The sequence below is a fragment of the Monodon monoceros genome, unplaced genomic scaffold (assembly GCF_005190385.1).
Source record: "Monodon monoceros isolate NGI ecotype Baffin Bay Population unplaced genomic scaffold, NGI_Narwhal_1 Super_Scaffold_21, whole genome shotgun sequence".
Lineage (NCBI taxonomy): Eukaryota > Metazoa > Chordata > Mammalia > Artiodactyla > Monodontidae > Monodon > Monodon monoceros.
Window position 1 is genome coordinate 88,730,211 of NW_021703778.1, and position 27,776 is coordinate 88,757,986.

Here is a 27,776-nt window from a genome sequence, read left to right on the forward strand (position 1 = left end):
TTTTTTTTTTTTTTGCGGTACGCGGGCCTCTCACTGTTGTGGCCTCTTCCGTTGCGGAGCACAGGCTCCGGACGCACAGGCTCAGCGGCCATGGCTCACGGGCACAGCCGCCCCGCAGCATGTGGGATCTTCCCGGACCAGGGCACGAACCCGTGTCCCCTGCATCGGCAGGCGGACTCCCAACCACTGCGCCACCAAGGAAGCCCCTATTCTATTCTTTAAAAAAAGGATTGGTCACATTTCTCTAAATTGCTTTCACGAACTACTAATAGATTAGCCGTGTTTACAAAATGTTGTTTAATAACTCACAGGCATCTGTCTTAGATCTTGCCCTGAATTTTCTCGTTCCAATAATATAACTATTTAAGTGCCTAAGTTACATTTAAGAGGTTGAAAAAGTTTGTACTATTTGATCCAGTAATTCATCTTTGAATCTGCCTCAAGGAAAGATTGTTACTAGGAGGGAGGGCCAAGGGACCATCATGCACGTTCTGTTTTCAGCCAGAGGTTTGACAAATTTGTGGGAAAGATGCAAAATGAAAGCTGGATTTGATTTTAGACTGTGAAGGAAATTTAAAAACACCTAATCCAATTTCCTCACCTAAAGAATTAGATGTAATCACAGCTAGTTGAACAACTATACTTAAAGAGTATTTCCTAATGGCTCAGTGTTAACGTGGAAGGAATCTCCAACAATAATACTCCACTGGCCTCTGACTTAAGCCTTAATGCTTAGAACCATCGTATTACCAATGACTTGGACAAAGACCTGGAAGACTGTTTAGCCAGTTCCCAGATAGTAAGATAAAGCATTTAGGTGAAATAATTAGGACTCAAAAAAAATCCAGCCAGGTAACAAAGATGGGCTAAAACTATCAAAGTGAACTCATTTAGTGAAAATATAGAGAACTTCTGTGAAAAAAGTTCAAAATGCAAATGGCACAAAAACTGGCTGGAGCAAACACGAGTTTTTCCTCTAGGATGCTGTTTGGCAGCATCCCCAGCCTCTACCCACTAGACCCCCGTAGCAGCCTCTCCCCGAGTTGTGACAACCAAAAATGTCTCCAGACTTTGCCAAATGTCCTCTAGGGGGCAAAATTGCCCCTGTTGAGAACCACTGAGATAAACTGAGGTACTACTGGGGGAAAGGACCTAATGAATTTTTATCACCAGCAAAAGTAGCAAAGCAAGTGCAATCTGAGGCTGCATTATTATCAGTACTAAGAGCAACTACTGATGACTGAGTGCTTACCCTGCACCCACCACTATGCTAAGGTCTTTACTTGTGAGTCCTCACTTAATGCCCACATGAATTCTAGGAAGTAGGAACACCATTGTCACCATTTTTTTGATGTCTAGGGACCTTAAGTGGCTTGCTTAAGGTCTCACAGCCAAGATGGTTAGAGCCTGCACCTTGCCCATTATGCTATGAGAGTTTTAAAATTCCACACTAAGTGTACATCCTAGGAAGCAGCCAGTACCCTCATCCACCTGGAACATGGCTGAGAAGCAAGAAATAAGCTGCAAATAACCCTGAGGTGCCCACCCTCCCCCATATCCTAAAGCAGGGACTTGCCTGTAGCTGAGGTCCCAGCCTCCAGTCAGCTCATTGACTTAATTCATACAAAATTCGAGTATGCTCTTTCTTCTATCATCAGGATAATAGAGTAATTTTTAGAAAGATTGTCAACGAAAGTGATTAAGAGTACATGGCGGCACTTTGAGGTTAAGTTTCAGTTATCTGGAAATGTTGTGCTGCCTGGGACCCCAGTTCTCGAGCACTGTGGCTCCAGGTCCAGGTCCAGAGGTCACTGGGATCACGATGCTGAAATGCTCTATGAGGCTGAGTCCTGAGATTAGGGGGCAGGTGGCAGAGGGCTAAGATCTGGACAGCAGTCTTAACCAAGTCAGAGCCAGGTGCCATGAAATGTCAAGAAGTGTCAGAGGATGCTGAGCCCAGGGAGCCATAGCTGGGCAGTGACCTGTCCCCCCGCCAACCCCCGTCCCAGGGGCAGCCTTGGAGCTCAGGTCTGTCAACCTGTAGAACGCCAGCAACAACCAGGAGCATCACACGCAGGAGATGGGCCTGCAGTGGCTCATCATGCGCCGTGGTGAGTCCTTCACAATCCAGCTGCATTTCAACAGATGCTTCCACTCTGGGAACGACTACATCATCTTTGTGGCTGAGAGAGATGAGCCCGCCCCTGCCCAAGACAAAGTTCACCTCAAGGGCCCCTGCCTCTCCTTTCTGAACTTCCACATTTTTTTTTTTTTTTTTTGTGGTACGTGGGCCTCTCACTGTTGTGGCCTCTCCTGTTGCGGAGCACAGGCTCTGGATGCTCAGGCTCAGCAGCCATGGCTCACAGGCCCAGCCGCTCCACGGCATGTGGGATCCTCCCGGACCGGGGCACGAACCCGTGTCCCCTGCATCGGCAGGCAGACTCTCAACCACTGCGCCACCAGGGAAGCCCTTGCCTCTCCTTTCTGAACCGCCCTCCCCTCTCTTCTCCGGGGACCCTATTAGCGCTGTTAAGAAAAGATTCGGCCAACTCAGCAAACTAAGATTGTGATAATAACAGACAACTTTTAAATACACAACAGGCACTGTGCTAAAAATTCACACACATTATCTCATTTAATCCCTGTGACAAGACTTTCAGGTGGGTACTACTAAGATCCCATTTTACAGATTGAAAAACTGAGGCCCACAGATCGTAAGTGCATGGCCAAGGACACCCAGTGGCAGTAAAAGGATTAGCAAGTGGTAGGAGAAGGTAAGGGTCCTCCCAGTTCCTCTGAAATCGTGTCACATAGATTTTGCACCTCACTTTGGGGTCATTCTCTCTTACACAGGACCACAGCCCACCGAGCTGCTGGGAACCCGAGCCACCTTCTTGCTCACCCAGGTCTGACAAGGCAATGTCTGGAGTGCTTCTGACTTCACCATTCATGCCAACTCACTCTTTGTCTCCCTTTTCACACCAGCCAATGCAGTCATGGGTCCCTACACTCTGAAGATGGAGATCTCTCAGGGCCCTGGTCACAGCACAACCCACCCTCTGGGGACTTTCATCCTGCTTTTTAACCCTTGAAGTGCAGGTATAACTTGCTCACAGGTTGTAATTCTAACTGATCCATTGGGAACACTCCGTGAGGATCTACTTAGAAAGCCCTGAAGATAAAATGCTGCACATCTATGCAATGTGTTACCATGTGCTCACTAAAAATCATCTTTACAGAGAATTTTTAATGGCATGATGAAAACGTTCATGGTATGATGTTAAGTGAAATCAATTAGGAAATGGAACACATATGATTCTAATTACATATATGTGCCGAGAAAGAGAGCACAGCCAGAATACACTAAAATGTAACGATGGCTGTTTCTGAGTAGTAAGAAGGGGAGATCTTCATTGTCTTCTTTCTGTCATCCATATTTTCCAAATCTCTATGAAAAGCTTGAGGCTTTTATAACCAAGAAAAGATCATCTTTTTTTAAAGTATAGATTATATCGCTGGCCTCTAGAAAAGCACACAGGCTTTTAAGGGGTCCAGTCTTGATTTCTATTGCCATCAACCCATTGCTTATCTGATTATCCAGCAAGATACTGTCATTACTGTTTTTAATTTTATTACTGTTTGTTTTTTGGTTTGGGACTTTGCCCCCTCTGTTATTCTTAACTGCTCAGAGGATGACATCTACCTGCCAAGTGAAATACTGCTGCAGGAGTATATCATGATGGACTATGTCTTTGTTTACAATGGTCATGAAAGAGTCATCACCCCCTGGCCCTGGAACTATAGGCAGGTAACACTGTCACCTGAAGTGGGCCTTACACAACTCTATTAGGTTATGAAGTGCCACTAACAGAAGTCACGATGTGCAGTGCTGGACCAATTTCCCTTCCAGTGAGAGGCACAAGGAGGGAAGGGGAGATGTCTTTCCTTCTCAGTTTTTAATATTTTATGAAAAACTTAAAACATGGAGGTTCAGGCTACTATAATGAACCTCCATGAACCTCTTACCTTCAATAGTGATCAATTTATGGTGTATTTTGTTTCATCTAATCAGGGATTTGCAAACTATAGCCTGTGGGCCAGATGTGGCCCACTGCCTGTTTTTGCATGGCCCAAGAGTTTAGAATGGTTTTCATACTTATAAACTGCTGAAAAAAATTTTTTTAAAAATAACACAGTTGGGCTTCCCTGGTGGCGCAGTGGTCGAGAGTCCGCCTGCCCATGCAGGGGACGCGGGTTCGTGCCCCGGTCCGGGAAGATCCCACATGCCACGGAGCGGCTGGGCCCGTGAGCCATGGCCGCTGAGCCTGCGCGTCCGGAGCCTGTGCTCCGCAACGGGAGAGGCCACAAAAGTGAGAGGCCCGCGTACCGCAAAAAAAAAAAAATAATAATAAAAAATAAAATAAAAAATAACACGGTCATCCCTTAGTATTTGCAGAGGATTGGTTTCAGGACGCCTCCACAGATACCAAACTCCAAGCATGCTCAAGTCCCTTATATAAAGTGGCATAGGCCACTCTCGCCTTCTGAGATGGCCCACGCTCTGTCTGTGGAGTGTGTTTCTCTCTAAATAAATCCACTTCTTACCTATCACTTTGTCTCTCACTGAATTCTTTCTGCCATGAGACATCAAGAACCTGAGCTTCATTAAGTCCTGAAACCAGATACTGAAACCCCTGCCAGGTGGGAGAAGTTAACTGTATGCTGCCACAACGGGCAGGACGCAGGACCGGTTGGAACCAGAAGGTTGATGATGCTGACTCCCACTTACCTCACCCCAACCAATCAGAAGAAAGTCCATGAGCTGACCACACCCTCCTCTTTGGACCATTACTATAAAACTCCTCACTACCCCCTCCAGGTCGGGACACTCAGTTTTGAGAGCATTAGCTCTCTGTGGCCCCCTTTGCTTGGCAAAGCAATAAAACTATTCTTTTCAACTTCACCCCCCAATAAATAAATAAATAAATAAAAAATAAAGCGGCATAGTATTTGCATATAACCTATGCACAACTTCCCATGTACTTTTAAATCATCTCTAGATACTTATAACACCTAAAACAATGTAAATGCTATGTAAATAGTTGCTGGCACTGTGCAGCAAATTCACGTTTTGCTTTTGGGAATTTTCTGGAATTTTTTTCCCTAATATTTTTGATCCTATTGGTTGAATCCATGGATGTAGAATCCACGGACACAGAGGGCCAACTGTATTTTGTGATGTGCAAATTATATGAAGTTCAAACTTCGGTGTCTAATAAACAGCCTTTCATTGGAACACAGCTATGCTCATTCATTTAGGTATCATCTGTGGCTGCTTTCATGCTACAATGGCAGAATTGAGTAGTTGAGACAGAAACCCTATGGCCTGCAAAGCCTAAAATATTTATTATCTGGTCCTTTACAGAAAAACTTCGCCGATCCCTGGTGTATTCTCCCCCATTCCTCGCATCTCATCACTGGATTTTTGGGAAGCAAATTACCATATCATTTAATCGAGTAATACTTCCAAATATAGTTCTAAAAGATGATGACTCTCTGAAAAACTGAGCCACAATACAGTATTATAACTGAAATAATGAACAGCAATTCTTTAATAACACCAAATATCCAGTTAAGGTACACAGTGGGGGACCTTTGACTCTGGGCAACTTTTCTACTCTCAACCACCAGCCGTGGCTGGGACAGTTTCTCTCCGCCTCCCACTGCCTTCTCAGCCCTGTCCACACCCACCGGGAGGGAAGAGTGGGTTGGGGGCAGGAAGCAGGGAGCCTTGCTGAGGAAGATCAGGTTCCCTGTTCTCCAACAACTTGTGTAATTTTTTGAAACTTAGAAAAATACCAGGGTATTTGGTAGCCAAAAGGGTTACGACACATGTAGCAAATACATGTTGTAGCCGTATGTCATGAGTGTACACTGGCTTCTCCTGTGCTCACACCATCAGCACTGAACCCTCTACCTGATTTGAAGGTTCTCCACGCTCTTCCCCCTCTCCTCACATGCCTGGCCTTATATGTATCCAACCGATCTCTTCCTACTCTCGCAAGTCCTCCAGAAGGAAAATCTCTGAGCCTCTGTCTCTGGTACCCATCACGCCCAAAGACCTTGGGTGAATGCCTCCACCCCGCTCTCTTTCTGTCTACCTTGTCCTTCCAAGCCCACCGGCTCCAATAGCCTTCTCTGATGCCTTCAGCTGACTCGCATCTTTCCAAATTCCATTTGCTTTTTCCATCAGAAACACACAGGTTAGTTCTTCAAAATTCTGAATCTTAACACATTCCCAACTTGACTTACAAGCTCTTTGAAGGCAGGAACTTGTCTGATATTTAGCCCCACCCCAAACGTCGGTGTTACTGACTTGGCTTCAGAATTCTAGACGTTTTTACTCTTCTCTTTGTTCTTCCTTGAAATCCCCTGGAAGTTTGAAGAGGACATGATAGATATCTGCTTTCAGATTCTGAACAAGAGCCTGTACTTCTTAGAGAACCCAACCAAAGACTACTCCCAGTGGAACAATGTGGTGTATGTCTGCAGGGTGGTGAGCGCCATGGTAAGGCCAGAAGCTTCCCCGGCCCTGCCTGAGCTCCCCCCCCCGCCCACCGCACCGCGAAAACCCACCTGTCTCTCCTCTGCAGATCAACGGCAATGATGACAGCGGTGTGCTGCAGGAGAGCTGGAGAGAGGACTACTCCCCGGGGGTCAGCCCACTGGAGTGGATGGGCAGCGTGGCCATCCTGTGACAGTGGGCAGCCAGGGGCGGGCAGCCTGTGAGGTATGGGCAGTGCTGGGTATTTGCAGCTGTTATGGGTACCAGTGAGTGAGGGGGAGATGGGAATGCAGAATCACTTATTGACTCTTCGTGATAACTCTTCGAGGTTGGGCTGGGATTATCTCCACTTCACCTGAGTTAACTGTGGCCTGTCCACAGCCCCATGGCTAAGGAGTGGTGGTCACTTGACTCTTAACCAGCACACTCTATAGTCTCAAGGAATCCTGCAATAACCAGGGAAGGTGTGACCTGCTGCAATCACTCTTCAGTCTCCTTGATGGAGCAGTTAGGCTATTAAAATGGTCACCTGGATAGAGCAGCTTGTGGTCCCAAAGTGGAAGCAAAACTGGCTTCTTTCTGACACCTGCTCAGGCTTCTCAGCTCAAGGTGAGCCTGGAGTCAGGGGCAGGTTGAGGGAAGCTTGAGGTGCAAGCAGATAATCTGGAAGCCTGATCTCATCTGTGGGCAGAGCTGGTGGCTCCCAAACACTTCTCAGAGAGATTCTTGAGGAGTTACAGTTAGAGATTTACCACTTTGCTGACTACCCTTAAGGAGCATCCATGTTTTATGCATTATCAGTTATTTACAATTTAGTCCCAAGTCATTGATCAGATTATCTGTGAAGATGAGGGAAAGATGGAAAGCACTGTGGTGCCTGCCTATCTTCCCCCAAGAGGCAGGAGTACCTTGCACAGTCCTGCCTGTTACATTGTGATGCTCAAGAAATGTTTACAGAACCAATGTGTTGACTCTGAGTTGGAGAACGAGGGAGCACAGAATGGGGAGGACAGAGACAGGGTCCAAAGACAAAGTTCTAGACTTTTCTGAGAGGGGCAACATAGCTTGGCAGTTATGTACAGGTGCTACAGACAGTGGAGGGGTTTAAATATGAGTGTTCAAATCAAGTGACCTCATTTTGTTCATTTGTTTTCACGGGAAAATGCTCAGCACAGTGCCAGTATTTAGTACAGCCAAATTTGCCTTGGGCTGGGATGTCCCTGACTAGGCAGGTGTTAAGGAGGAGGGCTCAGGCCTTTAGACCCTGCAAAGAGAGGGAGAAGGTCTAAGTCTGCATCTTTGCTCCACCTCCGAGCCTCTCCCCACGGCTAGGCCCTAGAGTCTACGGCCTTTGAGCGAGGGGAAAGCTGCTCCTGCCAAGTTGCCTCTGGCCACTTGCAGCCCTGGTCTAACTCTCACCAAGGGTTAAGGGTTTGTGAAAGCCCAGGAGCTGTGCTGGCAGTGGACAGGCGACTGTGGACAGATGGCGTCCTTTGGGGATCTTCAATGAATCGAAACAAAAAGATTGGTCATTCTTAATAGTCCTCTTACATTTCAAAGCATTGTAATCCTCCCAGCAGCCTCAGCGGGCACCATCTGCTCCTAAGCAGGACAGGGGTGGGATAAACCTCTCTCTAAACTCACCTTGCTTGCTTCCACACCTGGCTGTCAGCTTAATTTCATCTGGCCCTGGTCAAGTGTGTGTGGTGGTGGGGGTGGGGGGGATGACGGTGATGTAGTGGCTGCTTTGGGTGATTCCTGAGAAGCCACAGGAGGGTGCTGTTGTCTTATCAAAGATGGTCATTGCCTCGTACATGCAAGGTTCTCTTCGTCGCTGTCTTCCACATATCTCCATAAGTCTATCTGGCTCTTCTATCTGTGCTTTGATTTCTTTCTTTCCTCCAAACCCTTTCATTTGAGTATAATTACAGATCCAGAATTTCAGAACTGAAAATCATCTGGTCCAACTCTTCATTTTGTTACATATAAGAAGACTAAGGGCCAGAGAAGTTAAGCCAGTTACCTAAGGTCACACAGCTTCTCTTCTGGCCACAGCATAGGTCTAATTTTTAAAATTTTTCTTTCGAATTATCAAATGTTTTGGTTCTCTTTTTTTAGTTTGGAAAGCTGCTGAATGAAAAAATCCCTAAATGATAAATTGAGTTGTTGTTAATTGTTAAGTGACCCTCAAATGATTTCTTTCTCCTGGTGGAATGGAGACTATGGATAGGGCAGGTAGGCCACAAGGTTCTGGGCCTGGGTGAGGTGCTCTGAGGACAAAGGAGTTACAGGTATGGATCTGCAAGAATCTTGGCCTTTTTTTCTCCTCCAGCTTGAAAGTGAGAAAGTATGCTCATGAAACCAATGATTCTTCTTGAAATAAACTCAGTTAGTCCCCATGCTTTTCTTCTCTTTAGTAATGAGATGCTTAGGTGTTCCAACCCGTGTCGTTTCCAATTTCCATTCTGCACACAACGTGGATGCAAACTTGACCATCGACACCTACTATGACCAACATGCAGAGATGCTGCCAACTCAGAAACGGGACAAAATATGGTAAGGGGCACTGTCTCCTACAGGTCTCTGCTCCGTTCCAGGTAGGGTAGGAAACTTCTGGCCTGATGCTGTCTGGCCTTGAGGAAATATTGCCCCGTACATTGTTGCCGATGCTCAGAGAATAAGTCTCCCAGCCAGAAAGCTGTTCTGGCTAATCAGATCATCACATCAAGCTCATTTCAGAAATAGAAGACTATGGGATAATGTATTCTGAAGCTGGCAACCAAATGAATACTGACCTCAAATTCGTGTGTCCTCTGAATACTGACCTCAAAATCTGTTTCATCTTACTCTTCCTTCTTTGAGCCTTTCTGTTTCAGAAAACAGAGCACATTTCTCTGTTTCTCTGTCAGGGCAAAGCCAGGACTAGCTGCCTCTGCATACTTCCTTTGGTCTCTGCTGACTTCTCCTCTCCCTGCCCCACTCCCTCTCTGCAGGCATGTGTATATATGTCTGTGTGTGTCTCTGTGTGTCCCTTTATTTTTGGATCTCTAGTCGCTTCCTTTCTCCTCTGCTCTACCCCACATCTGATTTCCTGTTTTTGCTTTTCCAGCCAGTTTCCAGGTGAGACCTTTGAATTGTATGAGAACTAGCTGCTGTCCTTGGTGCTCCCTCCCTCTCTGGGCTCCTCGAGGGCTGAAACTTCTCTGGGTCAATGAGCAGTAGTGTATCTAGGAAGGACATGTCACTTGTGTAGAATTCTGTCTGTGAGCACGTAAACTGAATCTAATCATGAAGAAACAGCAGGCAAGTCCAAAATGAGGGCCACTCTGATAAAAATCAATAAATAAATACTGTATTCAAAACGTCAATGTGATAAAACAAAGCCGGAAGAACTCTTCCAGATCAAAGGATGCAAAGGGTATTGGTCAACTAAATGCCATGTGTGATCCTGGACTGGGTGGAAAAGAATGCCACAGAGCTGCAGTCCCCAACCTTTTTGGCACCAGGGACCGGTTTTGTGGAAGACAATTTTTCCACGGAAGGGGTGGGCGGCGATAATTCAGGCGGTAACGCAGGCGACGGGGAGCGGCAGATGAAGCTCCGCTCACTCGCCGCCGCTCACCTCGGGCTGTGCGGCCCAGTTGCTAACAGGCCACGGGCCGGTACCGGGGGTTGGGGACCCCTGCCATAGAGGACATTATTAGCTGACAACATTGAAATATAGACAGTAAAGTAGATAAAAGGATAGTATCAATTTTTTTTTTTTGCGGTACGCAGGCCTCTCACTGTTGTGGCCTCTCCCGTTGCGGAGCACAGGCTCCGGACGCGCAGGCTCAGCGGCCATGGCTCACGGGCCCAGCTGCTCCACGGCATGTGGGATCTTCCCAGACCGGGGCACGAACCCGCGTCCCCTGCATCGGCAGGCGGACTCTCAACCACTGCGCCACCAGGGAAGCCCAAGGATAGTATCAATATTAAATGTGTGAGGTTGATAACTGTACAAGAGCACACAAGGGAAGATCCCTATTCTAAGAAATCTCCATATCCACACTGAAAGAAAGCTAGTGATAAAGCAAATGGGGCAAAATGCTAACAATAGATGAACTGGGTATATGGGTGCTCTTTGTACTATTCTTGCAACTTTATTATAAGCTTGAAATTACTTCCAAATAAAATGTAGGAAAAAAAAAAAGAAGAAACAATGATATAAAGCACTCAGTATAGGGTTTGATACCTGGCAAATCCTCTGAAAACGTGAGTCCTTTTCTCCTTACTGCTTTCTGCAGGAATTTCCATGTCTGGAACGAGTGCTGGATGATCCAGAAAGATCTCCCTCCAGGGTACAACGGGTGGCAGGTTCTGGACCCCACTCCCCAGCAAACCAGCAGTGGTGAGAGCAGACCATTGTGGAAGGGTCTGGGCTCTGTGGGGACGCCGGTCAGGGTGACTGACCCCGTGAGCAGGAGGCCAGAAAGGAACGATGCCTTTCCCACTTCATCCGCTTTCCAAAGTCGTAGCAGAGACAACTTCGGGTCAGGGGTCTAACTTTGCCTTTGACAGCTGGGTGAGCTGATGAGTCACTGGACCTCTCAGTTGTTTCCTCACCTGTAAAGTAAGGAAGATGAAGGTGATGACTGCTGCTTCCCAGGGTGGCTGTGAGCATCAGATGAATTAATGGGAACTGGAGAGCACCCCATGGATGAGGGTCATTAATGCCACTGCCCCTCCCCATCCCATCTCCCTACCTCTACCTCCCATGGCCAGGACCCGCTGGCCCTGGTCCATATGTCAGCAGCCAAGTTAATGGTCCACAACTCCTGTTCCCTGAACAGGGTTGTTCCACTGTGGCCCTGCCTCCGTAAAGGCCATCAGGGAAGGGAAGGTCCACCTGCCCTACAACACCCCATTTGTGTATGCTGAGGTGAATGCTGATGAAGTCGTTTGGCTGTTGGAGGATGGCCAGGCCCAGGAACTCCTGGCCCATATCATCAGTTCCATCAGGAAGGAAATCAGCACCAAGATGGTAGGGTCAGACCAGAGCCAGAACATCACCAGCTCCTACAAGTACCCAGAAGTTGCCTGGGGCCCCAGATTTTCAGGGAGGGGGGCAGCTGTAACCTCCTTTGTGTTGCCTCCCAAAGGACATGAGGATGGCTCTCACGTTGAAACCATCACCACCTAACCACTGCCTCCGCAAAAGATGACAAAAAACACCATCCAGTGCTTATAATCAGGAACTCATTTAACCCAAATTTTTGGCAACTCTATGAGGCAAGGAAATATCCCTGGGCTATATGTGACTGAACTGAGCACGAAGAGATGAAGGGACTGTGATAGAGCAAGGCTTTGAGCCCAGCACCAAGCAACACCAATCCCCTCGTTCCAGCCATGATGCTGTACTGTCTCCTTAGGCAGCTATTCTTTGTGGCTGAGGCTTCGGGAGGGGACCTGGGAGTTGCTGGGTGCCTTGTTTCCAGCAAGAAGTTCATTGGTCCTCCTGACCCCTCCCCACTGATGTCTTTCCTGGCTCTCCTTTCTGTCAGGATCCCGTGAGGAGCGATCTGTGTTCATGAAGGCCTCCTGGAAAATGCTGGGCCCTTGGAAGGCCCCTTTACCCTTCCTGGACCTGCTGGGGTCTGGGGGCTTTGAGGATCAGCTGGCACAGCTGCAGCTTTACCTGACCAGAAAGGCTGAGTGGGGCCAGGATCTGCTGCCGAAGCTTAATGCCGGGAGTCTGGCAGATAGAGCCCAACCCCAGGGGCCCATCTGCCTGGTGATGCATTTCTGTGCACAGACCCTGCTGCACGACGGTGGCACCTGGGAGCCCCTCTGGAGACAAATAGTGCACTTGACCCTGGACTTCGGGGAGGGTGAGTATGAGGCAGGCCTGGAAAGGCACATACAGGGAGGGAAGCTTGGGGCCGTGAACAAGGCACCCCCAGACACACGCATGCACACACACGCACACACAGCACACATGCACACACACACACACGTTGGGCAGTGAAGCTGCTGTTGGCAGGAGATTGAATGTCAGGTACTGTACCTCTGATGCCATTCCACCAGGTGAAATACAGCAGTGACCTCGGGGGGTCAGGGGCGCAGGGTAAGCACCATCTGTCTCTCTCTCTTACACACACACACAAACACTTTCACACACGCACATAGACTCACACTCATATTCTCTCTCAAACACAAACTATTATTTCCTCTCTCACACATACACGTTTTCACTCTCTCTTTCCGAGACCCATTCCTGGACTCAAGATGTATTTTGTCTGTGCCTAGAGACACAGTGGCTGCTCTTGCTACCCTACAACAATTATAGAAACAAACTGATGGATGAAAAGCTGATCTGTGTGTCTGGCATCGCCAAGGTGGAGGAGACAGGGAGGTCCATGCTGGTCCTAAAAGATATCTCCCTGGGGCCTCCCCGCTTATCTACTGAGGTAAGGCATCTGGACAGAGATGGGGCCCAGGGGCCCTCTGACTCACCCAATTCAGGGGCTGGGGGCACAGCAGCTAACAAGGCACAGTCCCTGCCTTGGACACCAAACAGGTGATTAAAGTGCAGTATGGTGTTGTCCCTTGCACTCTGTGCAAAGGGAAGGCTTCCCAGAGGAGGTGACATTTTACAGAAGACGCACAGGAAGACACTCTAGAGAAACGAGGTGGAGTTGAAGGCATTTTAAGTAAGGAAGTAGCTTTGCAGAGGCAAAGAGACAAGAAAGGTGGTATCTGGGAGATGGAGTAGAGAAGACAGGTTTGAGAGAGACTCAGGCCAAATTCCTTGTCACCTGATAAGACAGGGGTGACAAGGAAGAAGGAAACAAATGAAAGGTGAGCCTCACATTTCACATTCAGAGGCTTGAGTGGCTGGCAAGGCAATTGCATGAGGAACGAATACAGGTGAAGGAAGGGTAAATGGGGGAGGGCAGGGATGACTTCCATGTCCTATAACCAGGGTTTTTCTTCCTCTGAAGCCTCCTTTCCCCACTTTCCCCTCCTATCTGAAGGCCTTGCCCACTGCCTAATCCCCACCTGACTGTGCACCTGGTGGATCTGTGAACAGCACCCTCCACCCCCACCAGAAACAGATGTGAGTGGCTCCACATCATAAACCGTCTGGCCACCTGACAGTTTTCACCTAGACATGCTGTGAGGTCATCAGGCCAAGTGATGCCAGGCAGCCTCCATGAGTGGGGAGGGGGTAACAGTGGGCAGAATCACAAGAGCAGACACAAGCCTGGGGCTGAGGTGAGGGCCCTGCCCATTACACAAAGCCCTGGTTACAACAGGATCCAATGCAAACACATCAGGTGCCAAGTAGGCTATTAATTGGTCCCCATTGCTAAGGAACCCCGGGATGATTTGTGTGACCATGCTGGATGCCAAAGCTATTTTGACCTTGTTCAACTTTGGCACACTCACTAGAGTACAAAGGACTTGTTTCTTTTCTTTGAATTCCAGAGAAGTCAGGATGTGTTCTTCCTTCTCCTCGATTCTCTCTGGTTGAGCCAGAACGTGCCCCCAGTATGATCTGGGTGGTCGGGTCATTTCAGTTCAACACTCGTTTACCAAATATCCATCATTTGGCTGGTACTGTGCTAGGCACTGGGGTTCTAGAAGTGAGTAGGATGGATCCCTGCCTCCCACTCACAAGTCAAGGCCATGCTGCCCTATGACACAGACCTCACATGTGATGCACTGAATACACCTGGAGAAACTCAGGGTCTGCTAATGTATATGAAGACAGAGCAGCATGGGAGGAAGATCCTGACTGGGGTCTAGGACACCTGGGTCAGGTCCTTCTCTGCCATTAACATATCCTGCAACTTGGGCCTCAGAATGACATCACCAGTGGCACATGGATGGCACACATGACACCACTTCCTTATCCCATGCCTGTGTCAGACACTACTAATCAATCATGACCCTCTCACTGGCTCTGGATTGTCCTCAGGATCCTTTTAAACACACCATTCCTATCAGCCACAACTAACGGATTGGAGCTGGCACTTTAGTTGAAATCTAATTGCCATCCTGAGCTAGGTGACGGGGAGGGAAATAGATTTCACTTGGTGCCAATTCCCAGTTGGTGGTGGCTTCCAGTAGTACTGTGAGCTCCTAAGGCAGGCCAGTGTATGTGTTAACCGTGAATACTGTGGGCTCATGTTCTCGCCCCTGCAGCGTCTTCGTGCCAAGTGAGCAGTCCCTGGTGGTCATCAGAGGGATGGGGAAGTGAGATTGCTGAACTGAGTGCGGACATGAGGCCAGTTGCCCATGATATCCCCGTCTTCTCTCCACACAGGTGTCCGAGAGGGCCGAGGTGGGCAAGGCCCTGAGAGTCCACATCTTGTTCACCAATACCCTCTCGGTGGCTCTGAGTCACTGCACAATGGTTCTGGAGGGCAGATAACAAATGAGTAAGTACCATGGCTATCCACCTGCCTCATGCTGGTTTTAGATAAGGGGATGCCTCGTGGGGTCATAGGATGGTCATAGTCTCCTGGATGCTGCCTCCTTTCCCCCACCTTCCCACCTCCTTGGGGAAGGTTGAACTCAGTGGTGTTGAGGGTGGGGGGGGAGGTGTGGGACGTGCTACCAACGAAGAGAGGAAACCAGATCACCCACAAGCAGTTACTCAAGGCTCTAACAGGCCCTTTTTGACTTTCAGTCTTGGAACTCTGGTGGCCAGACACACGATCCAAATTCAACTGGACCTCTACCCCCATCAAAGCCGGACCCCACCAGCTGCAAGTCCTCATCAGCAGCAACAGATCAAGATCATCAAGGGCTACAAGTACATCTTCGTTGCTGCAGGAAGGGCTTCTTGAGGCTCACACCCACCTCCTCAGGCCTTCCCAGTCATCCAGCCACTCCCCCGCCCCCCTCCTGACACCCTCTCGGCCCCCCTACCCCCCCAGGCCCATTTTGCTCTCTTCTCCTCCTGAGGGTGTGGTGTTATCTTTGCTCCTTCTATGTCCTCTTCCCCCCCTGCCTGGGGGTGAAGGAAGTGCTGTTAGAACCACTGTGCATCTCGGGAAGAGACAATAAAAATGCTTTATCTATCATCAGTGTTCCTTTTTGTGTGCTAACAAGCTACTTATTGCTACTGGCTGGTCCTCTCGGCCTGACTGCCACCTGTGTGGCTGGGCCCTTCCTGCTCTTCCTGTCTTCTCTCTCCTCCTGCAAGATCTGCAGCCACAAAATAAGTGCAACGTGATCCCCTCTAAACCACCCTCTCTGGAATCCTAGATCCCAGGTCTCTCCATTTAAATTGTCTTAGTGAGCCTGCAAGCAGAGGCTGGAGGGAGGTCTGGGGAGGGCGGCCCGGACATGCTGGGAGGACACTGTGGCCTGCGGGGACCGGCCAGAAGCTGCTGCCGGCCTGAGAACCTGGGGACGGCGGGGCAGGGCCCACTCACAGTGGTAGCGGGCTGCCGCCCAAAACAGGCCCTCACTTTCCCTGACCCCATCTCCCCTTCTTGCTCCCTCACCCACTCCCTCTCCCCAATCTGACCTCCTCAGCCTCTCTTCCTTCATTGTGTGTGTTTTTGTTATTTTAAGAACAGGGAGCCACTCTTTTGTATTTTCTTCCTGTGATTCTCTAGATCATTTGTGCTCTTCTTAGATAATTTGGAAAGTACAGAAAAGTGAAAAGGAACAAAAGAAAAATCACCGATAGCTTCCCCATCCCAGAAGAAATCTCTGCTAACATTTGACACTTATCTTTCTGGTCTTTTCCCCCCTTTCACTGTGTTTTTGAAAGTTATCATTACATGGCTATCATCAAAAAGACAAGAGATAATGAGTTTTGGTGAGGGTGTGGAGGAAAGGGAAACCGTGTGCACTGTTGGTGGGAGTGTAAATTGGTGCAGCCACAGGGGAAAACAGCATGGAGGCTCCTCAAAAAATTAAAAATAGAACTACCATATGATCCAGTAATTCAACTGTTGGGCATATAACCAAAGGAAATAAAATCACTATCTCGAAGAGATATCTGCACCTCTGTGACACTAGCCAAGATATGGAAACAACTCGTGTCTGTCAACAGACGAATGGATAAAGAAGATGTGGTGTATACAATGGAATATTAGGCAGCCGTGAGAAAGAAGGAAATCCTGCCATTTGCTACAGTATGGATGGACCTTGAGGGCATTATGCTAAGTGAGAGGTGATTCAGATAGAGAAAGACAAATACTGTATGATACAGCTTATACATGGAATCTAAAAAAGCTGAACTTGTAGAAACCAAGAGGCTGGAGGCAGGGGACTGGGGAGTGTAAGGCCAACTAGCCCGAGGCAGGGGAACACAATCAGATTCACAGGTTGCATCAGACCGAAACTCTCCAGACCACCCAGTTCCAGAAACTGACCTGGAGACTTTGCACCCGGCCCAGGCTTCCCGCCTTTCGAGGGGCGGGACTAATGGTCCCCCAGGATACCCGAAAAGACCACCAAATAAGGAATACCCTGCGCCCTCCCAGATTCACCACACCCCTTTCCCTTCTTCCCCTATAAAGTCTTGCCCAACCCTCGCCCGGGTGCGACTTCTCTGGCCCCTTTCTCTCGGACCAGTGAACCTCGCCCGGGAGCGCTCCCTAATAAAGCTCACTTGAAGCTTTCCTCTGTTTCGCGGTGCCGTTTGTTAAGATCCGACCTTACATTTGGTGCCGAAACCCGGGAGGGGTACCAAGCCCCGCGGGTTACCGCGCGGGCCGCTTCTCCCCTCCCCCAGGAGACAACCAGGGAACCTCTACTCATCCACCCGATCCGGCAGAAAACGGGGTAAATCCCCCTCCCTTGTTCCCTCCAACCCCCAGAGTCCCTGCCCACCGGACTCCCTGTCCCTAATCGCGGCCACGTCAGGGACTCCTCCGTCCTCTCTCCGGGCCTCGGGCAACTGTGGAGACGTCCCAATCGCCTGACCGCCCTCCGACCTGACGTGAATTGGAGACTGAGACCAGGGACGCCTCTCTCCCTCTGCATTCATTCAGGGACAGACTGGGGGTCATGGGAACCTCACAATCGAAACCAGATCCTAAGACGCCCCTGGGGTGTCTCCTAGCCAAGATCTCCGTTGCCGACGGCTTATTTTCTATTCCACTGTGGCCTGGCCACAATATCCTCTAGACAATTAATCCTGAAGGGACTTTCGGTTTTAACATCCTCCGTGATCTAGATAATTACTGCCGCAGGACGGGCAAATGGTCCAAGGTACCCTATGTTCAGGCCTTCTGGTATTTACGCTCCCGCCCTTCCTTCTACATCTCCTACATCCAAGCCCCTAATTTCCTTTGACGATGACCCCTCTCCACTAGCCGACCCACCCGAATCTCTCGCCTCTCCCCCCTCCAGAACTCCTCTCCAACCTCCACCCTACCCTGAAGCGGTCCCGCCTCCCGAGCCCGCTCAGGCCCCTCCAACCGTTCCCCCGCCTCCCTTAACGGTTTCTCCTCCCACGACCCTTGCTGCGCCAATTAGTGCACATACACGCTCTCACGACTCCCAAGATCCAAATCTCCTCTGCCCTCTGAGGGAGGTAGCAGGAGCGCAAGGATTAGTTAGAGTTCATGTTCCCTTTTCCCTCCAAGATCTCTCTCAAATAGAAAAGCGATTAGGCTCCTTTTCTGCCGACTCTTCCCACTACATCAAAAAATTTCGCTACCTCTCTCAAGCTTACGATCTAACCTGGCACGATATCTTTGTGCTCCTATCTTCTACTCTGACCCCTGACGAGACGGAAAGAATTCAAACTGCTGCCCGAAACCAGGCAGATCAGGTTCACCTTACCGACAACTCCATGCCTGTCGGAGCGACTGCCGTACCTGGCACCGATCCAGACTGGACTTATCAGGATGGCCGTCGTAAGCGCGACCTCATGATCCAATGCCTCCTGGCTGGCATGCAGGCTGCCACTCATAAGGTAGTTAATTTTGAGAAACGAAAAGAGATAACCCAAGAACCTAACGAAAATCCAGCTATCTTTCTCAATCGCCTTACAGAGGCCTTAACTCTATACTCCCGGCTGGATCCCGACACCCCGGCAGGGGCAGCGGTCCTAGCCACCCATTTTATCATCCAATCATCCCCGGACTGATTTCCGAAAGAAATTAAAACGGGCAGAAGACGGCCCTCAAACCCCTATTCGAGATCTGGTAAAGATGGCCTTTAAAGTCTACAATGGCCGTGAGGATTTGGCAGAATCCAGCCGACAGGCTCGGATGCACCAGAAGGTGGCCCTCCAAACCCAAGCTCTTGTAGCCGCCCTAAGGCCGGCCATCTCCCATGGATCACAGCATCCACAGGATCCACAAAAGGCAACCCCGCCGGGGGCCTGCTTCAAATGCGGAAAAAAAGGCCACTGGACTCGCCAATGTCCCAATCCCCGACCTCCTTCTAAGCCCTGTCCCAGCTGCGGGCTAACGGGCCACTGGAAGAGTGACTGCCCTACGACTGGCCCTCCCTCAGCGTCTCCACGCGGCGGGCAGGCCGACCCAACGGCATTACCATTCAAACTGCTGGGATTGGCTGACGACTGACGGCGCCCGGACTCGAAGACCCCCATCACCCTCGCCGAGTCCAGGGTAACGCTACAGGTAGCGGGTAAGTCCATCTCATTTCTGGTGGACACGGGGCTACCTATTCGGTCCTGCCTACTTATTCCGGGCCAGTTTCTCCTTCCCAGATCTCGGTTATGGGTATTGATGGCAAACCATCCTTCCCACTCCAGACCGGTCCACTCCCATGTCATATCGAAGGACTCCATTTTACTCATTCCTTCTTAGTCATACCATCCTGCCCAGTTCCCTTGCTAGGCCGAGATGTCCTTTTCCACTTAGGGGCCTCCCTCCAGCTGGTTAGACTTGACCCTAAGGACCCTAAGGTCCCCTCCTCCCAACTCCTGCTTCCTCTTCTCGGCCTGTCTCTAGAATCCTCCCCCTCCTATCCCCCTCTTCCAATCACACCGAACCCAATCAATCCCCAAGTCTGGACATATTTTCCTATCATTACCTCCTTTTTAATAGCTACGATCACTCCACTGTTTGGATGTACCAAATGTTTCTCATTAGTCCCCTACTTATGGGCATTTTGGCTGTTGCTAGTGTTTGTCTTAGACAAAGCTACAGAGAGTGTCCCAGCACTACATGTCCGATAATTCCCATCCTCTAAATCTGCCTGGGGGCAGGGGTAGTTCCACAGGCATGCAGACACAGTGTGGGCAGAAGGAAGGGCGAGCCAGGAGGAGAGAGCAGGAAGAAGGGCAGGGAGGGATGAGAGTAGGGAGTGGGTCTGGTGGGCTTTGGGGGCAGAGGCCAGACTCAACCAAGCCCTACTTCTGACTTAAAGGATGCTGAGTAATATTCCATTGTATATATGTGCCACATCTTTATCCATTCATCCGATGATGGACACTTAGGTTGTTTCCATCTCCGGGCTATTGTAAATAGAGCTGCAATGAACATTTTGGTACATGACTCTTTTTGAATTATGGTTTTCTCAGGGTATATGCCCAGCAGTGGGATTGCTGGGTCATATGGTAGTTCTATTTGTAGTTTTTTAAGGAACCTCCATACTGTTCTCCATAGTGGCTGCAACAATTCACATTCCCACCAGCAGTGCAAGAGTGTTCCCTTTTCTCCACACCCTCTCCAGCATTTATTGTTTCTAGATTTTTTGATGATGGCCATTCTGACTGGTGTGAGATGGAGTATTACTCAACCATAAAAAGAAACAAAATTGAGCTATTTGTAATGAGGTGGATAGACCTAGAGTCTGTCATACAGAGTGAAGTAAGTCAGAAAGAGAAAGACAAATACCATATGCTAACACATATATATGGAATTTAAGGAAAAAAATGTTATAAAGAACCTAGGGGTAAGAAGGAATAAAGACACAGACCTACTAGAGAATGGACTTGAGGATATGGGGAGGGGGAAGGGTAAGCTGTGACAAAGCGAGAGAGAGGCATGGACATATATACACTACCAAACATAAGGTAAATAGCTAATGGGAAGCAGCTGCATAGCACAGGGAGATCAGCTGGGTGTTTTGTGACCGCCTGGAGGGCTGGGATAGGGAGGGTGGGAGGGAGGGAGACGCAAGAGGGAAGAGATATGGGAACATATGTATATGTATAACTGATTCACTTTGTTATAAAGCAGAAACTAACACACCATTGTAAAGCAATTATACTCCAATAAAGATGTAAAAAAAAAAAAAAAAGGACGCCCCCGCTTCCCTTCCTCCCTCTCCCTCTCCCCCAACCTTATCCCCAGGGGGCCTGCTGGGTCGTGCCAGAACCCAGAACCCTCAACATCTCTCACCACCTCTCACTGCCCTGTCGCTGAACAGCTCAGAACTCTTACCTATCAGCCCGGTGAAGAGGCACTGCCACTGAATCAAGGAGGACAGCTGTCTGTCTCTCTGTTCTCCCAGTCTCTGTGTCTCTCTTACACACACACACACACACACACACACACACACACACATGCATATCTCCCGGCCTCCAAGACTAGGGGTTTCAGACTTGTACTGAGGGCCCCCCTGAGCTGTGGGGAGGAGAGTGATGCCTGTGAGGCCTTCTCTTTTCAGTCTTGTGCCCCACCCAGGTCCCAGGGAGAACCTATAGGGGCTAGGGATTGGTAGGGGCTGAAATCAGGATCAGTGGCTCCCCCATCACCACGGCCAAGATATTGGCTGGGGAGCCCCACACACCCTGTCTCAGGCCACTGCTGCTCCCCACTATGGAGAGGGATGTGCGTGCTCTCAACCATGAACCTGCAGCTCTCACCACTCTGGTCCAAAACCTGATAAAATGCATGTCAGCCAGGAGTCCTTCTACACCAGCGACGCCCCCCCTCAGACTGTGTCTGAGGCTGCCTCTGAGGAAGAGGGGAGGGTACCATCACCTGAGGCTCAGGCAGGGCTTCCAGACAGTTCCAGGACACTGCAATGAGGACATCTGCCCCCATGGCCTTTTGTTTGTTCATTCTTAACTTTAAAGAGAAAATTCTTTTTATATCATAAAAGAGACATGTTCATTCCAGAAAATCTAGAGAACACCAATAGGCAAAAAGAAAAAAAATACTGCTAACATCTTTCAGAATAGGGTTCAAAATCCTCTGTTCATACACATATGTTTATAACAAAAGTCAATTCGTGCCCTACACATATTGTAACCTATTCAAGCTTAATATATTAAATGTAGATTTCTGTCTAAATATACAATTTTGCACCCATATATTAATAGTGTACAGAATTCTGTGATGGAGATGATCATTTAACTAGTCCCTAAGAACAGGGCCTTTAGGTTGTTTCCAACTTTTCAGTGTTATAAACAGCACTCAGATGAGCAGCTTAAGTATCTAAATCTTTGTGCACTTTCTAAATACTCTGCTTAGAATAAATTCCTAAAGAAGGAATGCTGAGGTCAATGCCAACCCCTAGGTTCCAGTTTTCTCATTTCCAACCAGGACTAGTTGAGTGTAGCAGAAAGGGAAGGGAACATGGACTCACATGGGCTCTGTGTTCAAATTTCACTCTACCTATGTGTGGTTTGGGCAAGTTACTTATCACTCTGAGCCTGTTTCCTCAACCTTAAACCAAGAAATTCCACCAAAGGTAATTTTTACTTCTACCCCATGTTCCTATTGAGCCTGTTGCTGGTGTTGATGGGGGGTAGGGGATGGGCCTCCCCAGGACGCCTCACTCATGCCCTTCTTGGAGTCACTGGGTTCTCTCCCCAGAGCTCAGTTTCCATGGCCCTGGGCCTTCTGGGGGTGGGAATGGAACAGGAAGGGTGGCATGACTTTTCTGCTTTGTGTCCTCCCACTTTGATTCCCAGGAGACGCTGTCTACTTGGACGGTGAACCCCGGAGGCAGGAGTATGTCGTGAATGATTACAGCTTCCTATCAAGGGAACAAGAACTGGATCTGTCCCTGCCCCTGGAACTATGGACAGGTGAATCTCAGCCCTGTTCATGGCCCATCCGGGCCCTGGACTCCTAGGGAGAGGGGAGGAGGACCAGATGGGAGGGTGCCCTTCATGCAAGCTTCACCCAGAACTGCTGACAAGTGGTGACTAAATGGCACCAGGAAGCTGTGAGACATGACCCCACAACTTCCTGGGAGCTAGGGGAGCAGCCATAGAAAGTTGGAAGGTGTTCTTTGCTGATCACGTCTGATTAGGACAACAGGATTTAAGCGGGAAGGACAGCTGAAGGCACCCACTCAGGAATTCCACTAAGTAAGAGGGTGAAGAGGAAGGGACAACAGTGACAACGGCCATGATGGCGGCTGGTTTTTTATTTGTTAACTGTGTTTCCAGCGGGGGCCCAGCTGACACGCTTACTTAATCCTCACAACACCAGGCGACAGTCCCTAGGGTCAGTTCTGTCACACTGAGGAAAACTTGTGCCCGGAACATCTCATCCAGAAGCACGGCTGATGAGCAGTAGTGCGTCTCCCTCCCCATTACTATTTGCTCTTTGGTTATTTGCTTTTGAAAAAAAAAAAAATTTATTTATTTGGCTGCACAGGGTCTTAGTTGGAGCACACAGGATCTTTAGTTGCAGCATGTGAACTCTAAGTTGCGGCATGTGGGATCTAGTTCCCTGACCACGGATCAAATCCGGCCCCCTGCATTGGGAGCGTGGAGTCTTAGCCACTGAACCACCAGGGAAGTACTTGGTTATTTGCTTTGCTTACGTATCTTTTTATTATAAAAGTAATACAGGGATTTGCCTGGTGGTGGCCCACATCACAAAGTGTATGAAGAACCCAGCAGCAACCACCTCACAGAAGAGGGCCCACAACACAAAAAGGTGAGGAACCCAACATGAACACCCTCAAACCAGAGGGCCCACACCGTAAAGGGGATGGGAACACAGCAGGAACCACCTTAAACCAGAGGGCCAACATAACAAACGGGATGTGAATCCAGAAGGAACCACCACACATAAGAGGGCCCACAACACAAAGGGTATGAGGAACCAAGCAGGAAGCACCTCACACCACAAGGCCGACATCACAAAGGGGACGAGCAACAAAGCAGGAACCACCTCAGACCAGAGGGCCCACATCACAAAGGGGAGGGAATCCAGCATGAACTACCTCACACCAAAGGGCCCACATCATCAAGGGGATGAGAAACGCAGAAGGAAACATCTGACACCAGAGGGCCCACATCACAAAGGTTACGGGAATGAGGCAGAAATGACCTCACACCAAAGGGCCCGTATCACAAAGGGGATGGGGATCCCAGGAGGAACCACCTTACATCAGAGGGCCCACATCACAAAGGGGATGGAAACCGAACAGGAACCACCTCACACCAAAGGGCTCACATCATAAAATGGTGAAGAACACAACAAGAAGCACTTCAAACCAGAGGACCCACATTATAAAGGGGATAAGCAACAAAGAAGGAACAACCTCACACCATAGGGCACATATAACAAAGGGTATGAGGAACCGAGGAGGAACCACCTCACACAAGGAGGCCCATATCACAGAAAGGTGAGGAACCCAATAGGAAACACCTCACACCAGAGTGCCCACATCACAAAGGGGAAGAGAAACAAAGCAAGAAACACTTCACACCATAGGGACCACATCAAAAATAACGTGAGGAACCCTCAGGAACCACCTCACAACAGAGTGCCAAATCACAAAGGGGATGGAAACACAGTAGGAACCACTTCACAAAAGAGGGTGCACATCACAGAAAGGTGAGGTACCCAACAACGAATACCTCAAAGCACAGTGCCCACATCACAAAGGGGATGGGTACCCAGCAGAACCAGGTCACACCAAAGAGCCCACATCACAAAGGAGATGAGGAACCAGCAGGATCCACCTCACACAAGAGGGCCCAAATCACAGAAACGTGAGTTACCCAACAGCAACCACCTCACACCACAGTGCCCACATCACAAAGGGGATGGAAACTGAGCAAGAACAACCTCACACCAAAGGGGCCCCATCACAAAGGGGATGAGGAAACCAGCAGGAAGTACCTCACACCAGAGGGCACATATGACAAAGGGATGAGCAACACAGCAGGAACCACTTCACCCAAGAGGGCCCACATCACAGGAAGGAGAGCTACCCAACAGGGACCACCTCAAACCAGAGGGCCCACATCACAAAGGGTGTGAGGAACCCAGCAGGATCCACCTCACACCAAAGGGCCCACATAATAAAAAGGTGATAAACCCAACAGGAAACAACTCAAATCAGAGGGCTCACATCACAAAGAGGATGGGAACTCAGCAGGATCCACCTCACACCAAAGAGCCCACATTAAAAAAAGGTGATCAACAAAACAAAAACCAAATCAAACGAAAAGGCCCACACACAAAGGGGATGGGAACCCAGCAGCAACCACCTCACACAAAAGGGCCCACATCACAAAAAATTTGAGGAACCCAACATGAACCACCTCAAACCTGAGAGCCCACATCATAAAATGGTGAGGAACCCAACAGGAATCACCTCAAACTAGAGGGTCCACATCACAAAAGGGATGAGAACCCAGCAGGAATCACCTCACACCAGAGGGCGCACATCACAAAGGGTATGAGGAACCCAGAAGGAACCACCTCACACCAAAGGGCCCACATTATAAAAATGTGATCAACCCAACAGGAACCAAGTCAAAGCAGAGGACCCACATCACAAAGGGGATGGGAACCCAGTTGGAACTACCTCTCACCAAAGGGCCCACATCACAAAGGATATGAGGAAACCAGCAGGAAGGACGTCACACCAGAGCACCCACATTACAGAGGGGAAGAGAAACAAAGCAGGAACCACTTCACACCAGAGGGCACACATCACAAAGGGGATGAGTAACCCAGTAAGATCCACCTCACACAATGCGGCCCACATCACAAAAAGGTGAGGAACCTAACAGGAACCACCTCAAACCAGAGGGCCCACATCACAAAGGGGATAAGAACCCAGCAGGAACCACCTCAAACCAGAGGGCCCACATTACAAAGGGGATGGAAACCGAGCAGGAAGTGCCCAAATCACAAAGGGGATGAGGAACACAGTAGGATCCACCTCACACCAAAGGGCTCAGATCATAAAACGGTGAGGAACCCAACAGGAACCACCTCAAACCATGGGGCCCACATCACAAAGGGGAGGAGAAACAAAGCAGGAACAACTTCACACAAGAGGGCACACATCACAAACGGTATGAAGAACACAGCAGGAACCACCTGATACAAGGAGGCCCATATCACAGAAGGGTGAGAAACTCAATAGGAAACACCTCACACCAGAGGGCCCACATCACAAAGGGTATGAGCAAGAAAGCAGGAACCACTTCACACCATAGGGCCCACATCAAAAAGAATGTGAGGAACACTCAGGAACCACCTCACACCAGAGGGGCCACATCACAAGGGGATGGAAACCGAGCAGGAACCACCTCACACTAAAGGGCCCACATCACAGAGGGGATGAGGAACCAAGCAGGAAGCACCTCACACAACAGGGCCCACATCAAAAATGGGATGAGGAACACAGCAAGAACCACTTCACACAAGAGGGCCCACATCACAGGAAGGTGAGCTACCCAAAAGGGACCACCTAACAACATAGTGCCCACATCACAAAGAGAATGAGTAACCCAGCAGGATCCACCTCACACCGAAGGGCCCATATCACAAAGGGGATGGGGAACCCAGCATGAGCCACCCCACACCACAGGGCCCGCATCACAAAGGGGAGGAGAATCTAGCAGTAACCACCTCACACCAAAGGGCCCACATCACAAAGGGGATGAGGATCCCAGCAGGAAGCACCTCACACCAAAGCGCTCAGATTATAAAACGATGAGGAACCCAACAGGAACCACCTCAATCCAGAGGGCCCACATCACAAAGGGGAAGAGCAACAAAGCAGGAACCACTTCACACCAGAGCGACGACATCACAAAGGGTATGGGGAACTCAGGAGGAAACCCCTCACACCAGAGGGGCACATCACAAAAGGGATGAGTAACCCAGCAGGATCCACCTCACAGCAAAGGGCCCACATCATGAAAAGGTGATGAACCCAACAGAAACAACATCAAACCACAGGGCCCACATCGCATAGCGTGTAGGAACCAAGTAGGAACTACTTCTCATCGAAGGGCCAATATCAGAAAGGATATGAGGAACCCAGCAGGAAGCATCTCACATCAGAGCAACCACATCACAGAGGTAAAGAGGAACAAAGCAGGAACCACTTCACACCAGAGGGCCCACATGTCAAAAGTTATGAGGAACCTAGCAAACAGCACCACACAGCATGCGGCCCACATCACAAAAAGGTTAGGAACCCAACAGGAACCACGTCAAACCAGACGGCCCAAATCACAAAGGGGATGAGAACCCAGCAGGAACCACCTCTCACCAGAGGGCTCACATCACAAAGGGGATGAGCAACAAAGCAGGAACCACTTCACACCAGAGGGCCCACATCACAAAGAGGAAGGGAATCCAGCATGAACCACCTCACACCAACGGGCCCATATAACAAAGGGGATGGAAACCGAGCAGGAACCACCTCACACCAAAGGGCCCACATCACAAACGGGATGAGGAGCCGAGCAGGATCCACCTTACACCAAAGGGCCCATATCACGAAGCGGAGGAGAACCTAGCAGGAAACACCTCACACCAAAGGGCCCACATCACAAAGGGGATGAGGAACCCAGCAGGAAGCACCTCACACCAAAGCGCTCATATCATAAAACGGAGAGGAACCCAACAGGAACCACCTCAATCCAGAGGGCCCACATCACAAAGGGGATGAGCAACAAAGGAGGAACAACTTCACACCAGAGGACACACATCACAAACGGTATGAGGAACACAGAAGGAACCACCTCATACAAGGAGGCCCATATGACAGAAAGGTGAAAAACCCATTGGGAAACACTTAACACCAGAGTGCCCACATCACAAAGAGGATGGAAACACAGCAGGATCCACCTCACACAAGACGGCCGAAATCACAAAAAGTGAGGTACCCAACAGCAACCACCTCACACCAAAGGGCCCATATGACAAAGGGGATGAGTAACCCAGCAGAATCAATCTCAAACCAAAGATGCCACATCATAAAAATGCAAGGAAGCCAACAGAAACCACCTCAACCACAGGGCCCACATCTCAAAGGGGATAGGAACCCAGTAGGAACTATC

General features: G+C 49.4%; 2 protein-coding genes across 2 annotated transcripts in view; one reads left to right on the forward strand and one right to left on the reverse strand.

The window, feature by feature from the left end:
- Nucleotides 1–10,817, reverse strand: part of ADAL (adenosine deaminase like) — a 56,877-nt gene extending 46,060 nt beyond the window's left edge. Inside the window, exon 1 of the mRNA XM_029239687.1 lies at nucleotides 10,800–10,817. The gene's annotated coding sequence lies outside the window, so the exon portion shown is untranslated. The remainder of the gene's footprint in view (nucleotides 1–10,799) is intronic.
- TGM7 (transglutaminase 7) overlaps nucleotides 483–27,776 on the forward strand; it is a 59,287-nt gene continuing 31,993 nt past the window's right edge. Inside the window, 17 exon segments of the mRNA XM_029237118.1 lie at nucleotides 483–507; nucleotides 2,010–2,188; nucleotides 2,850–3,099; nucleotides 3,690–3,808; nucleotides 6,440–6,568; nucleotides 6,654–6,831; nucleotides 8,983–9,121; nucleotides 10,852–10,955; nucleotides 11,398–11,649; nucleotides 12,109–12,435; nucleotides 12,854–13,014; nucleotides 14,877–14,976; nucleotides 17,392–17,513; nucleotides 17,751–18,494; nucleotides 18,679–19,009; nucleotides 22,416–22,479; nucleotides 22,481–22,532. Of these exon segments, the coding sequence (XP_029092951.1) occupies nucleotides 483–507; nucleotides 2,010–2,188; nucleotides 2,850–3,099; nucleotides 3,690–3,808; nucleotides 6,440–6,568; nucleotides 6,654–6,831; nucleotides 8,983–9,121; nucleotides 10,852–10,955; nucleotides 11,398–11,649; nucleotides 12,109–12,435; nucleotides 12,854–13,014; nucleotides 14,877–14,976; nucleotides 17,392–17,513; nucleotides 17,751–18,494; nucleotides 18,679–19,009; nucleotides 22,416–22,479; nucleotides 22,481–22,532 (3,276 nt within the window).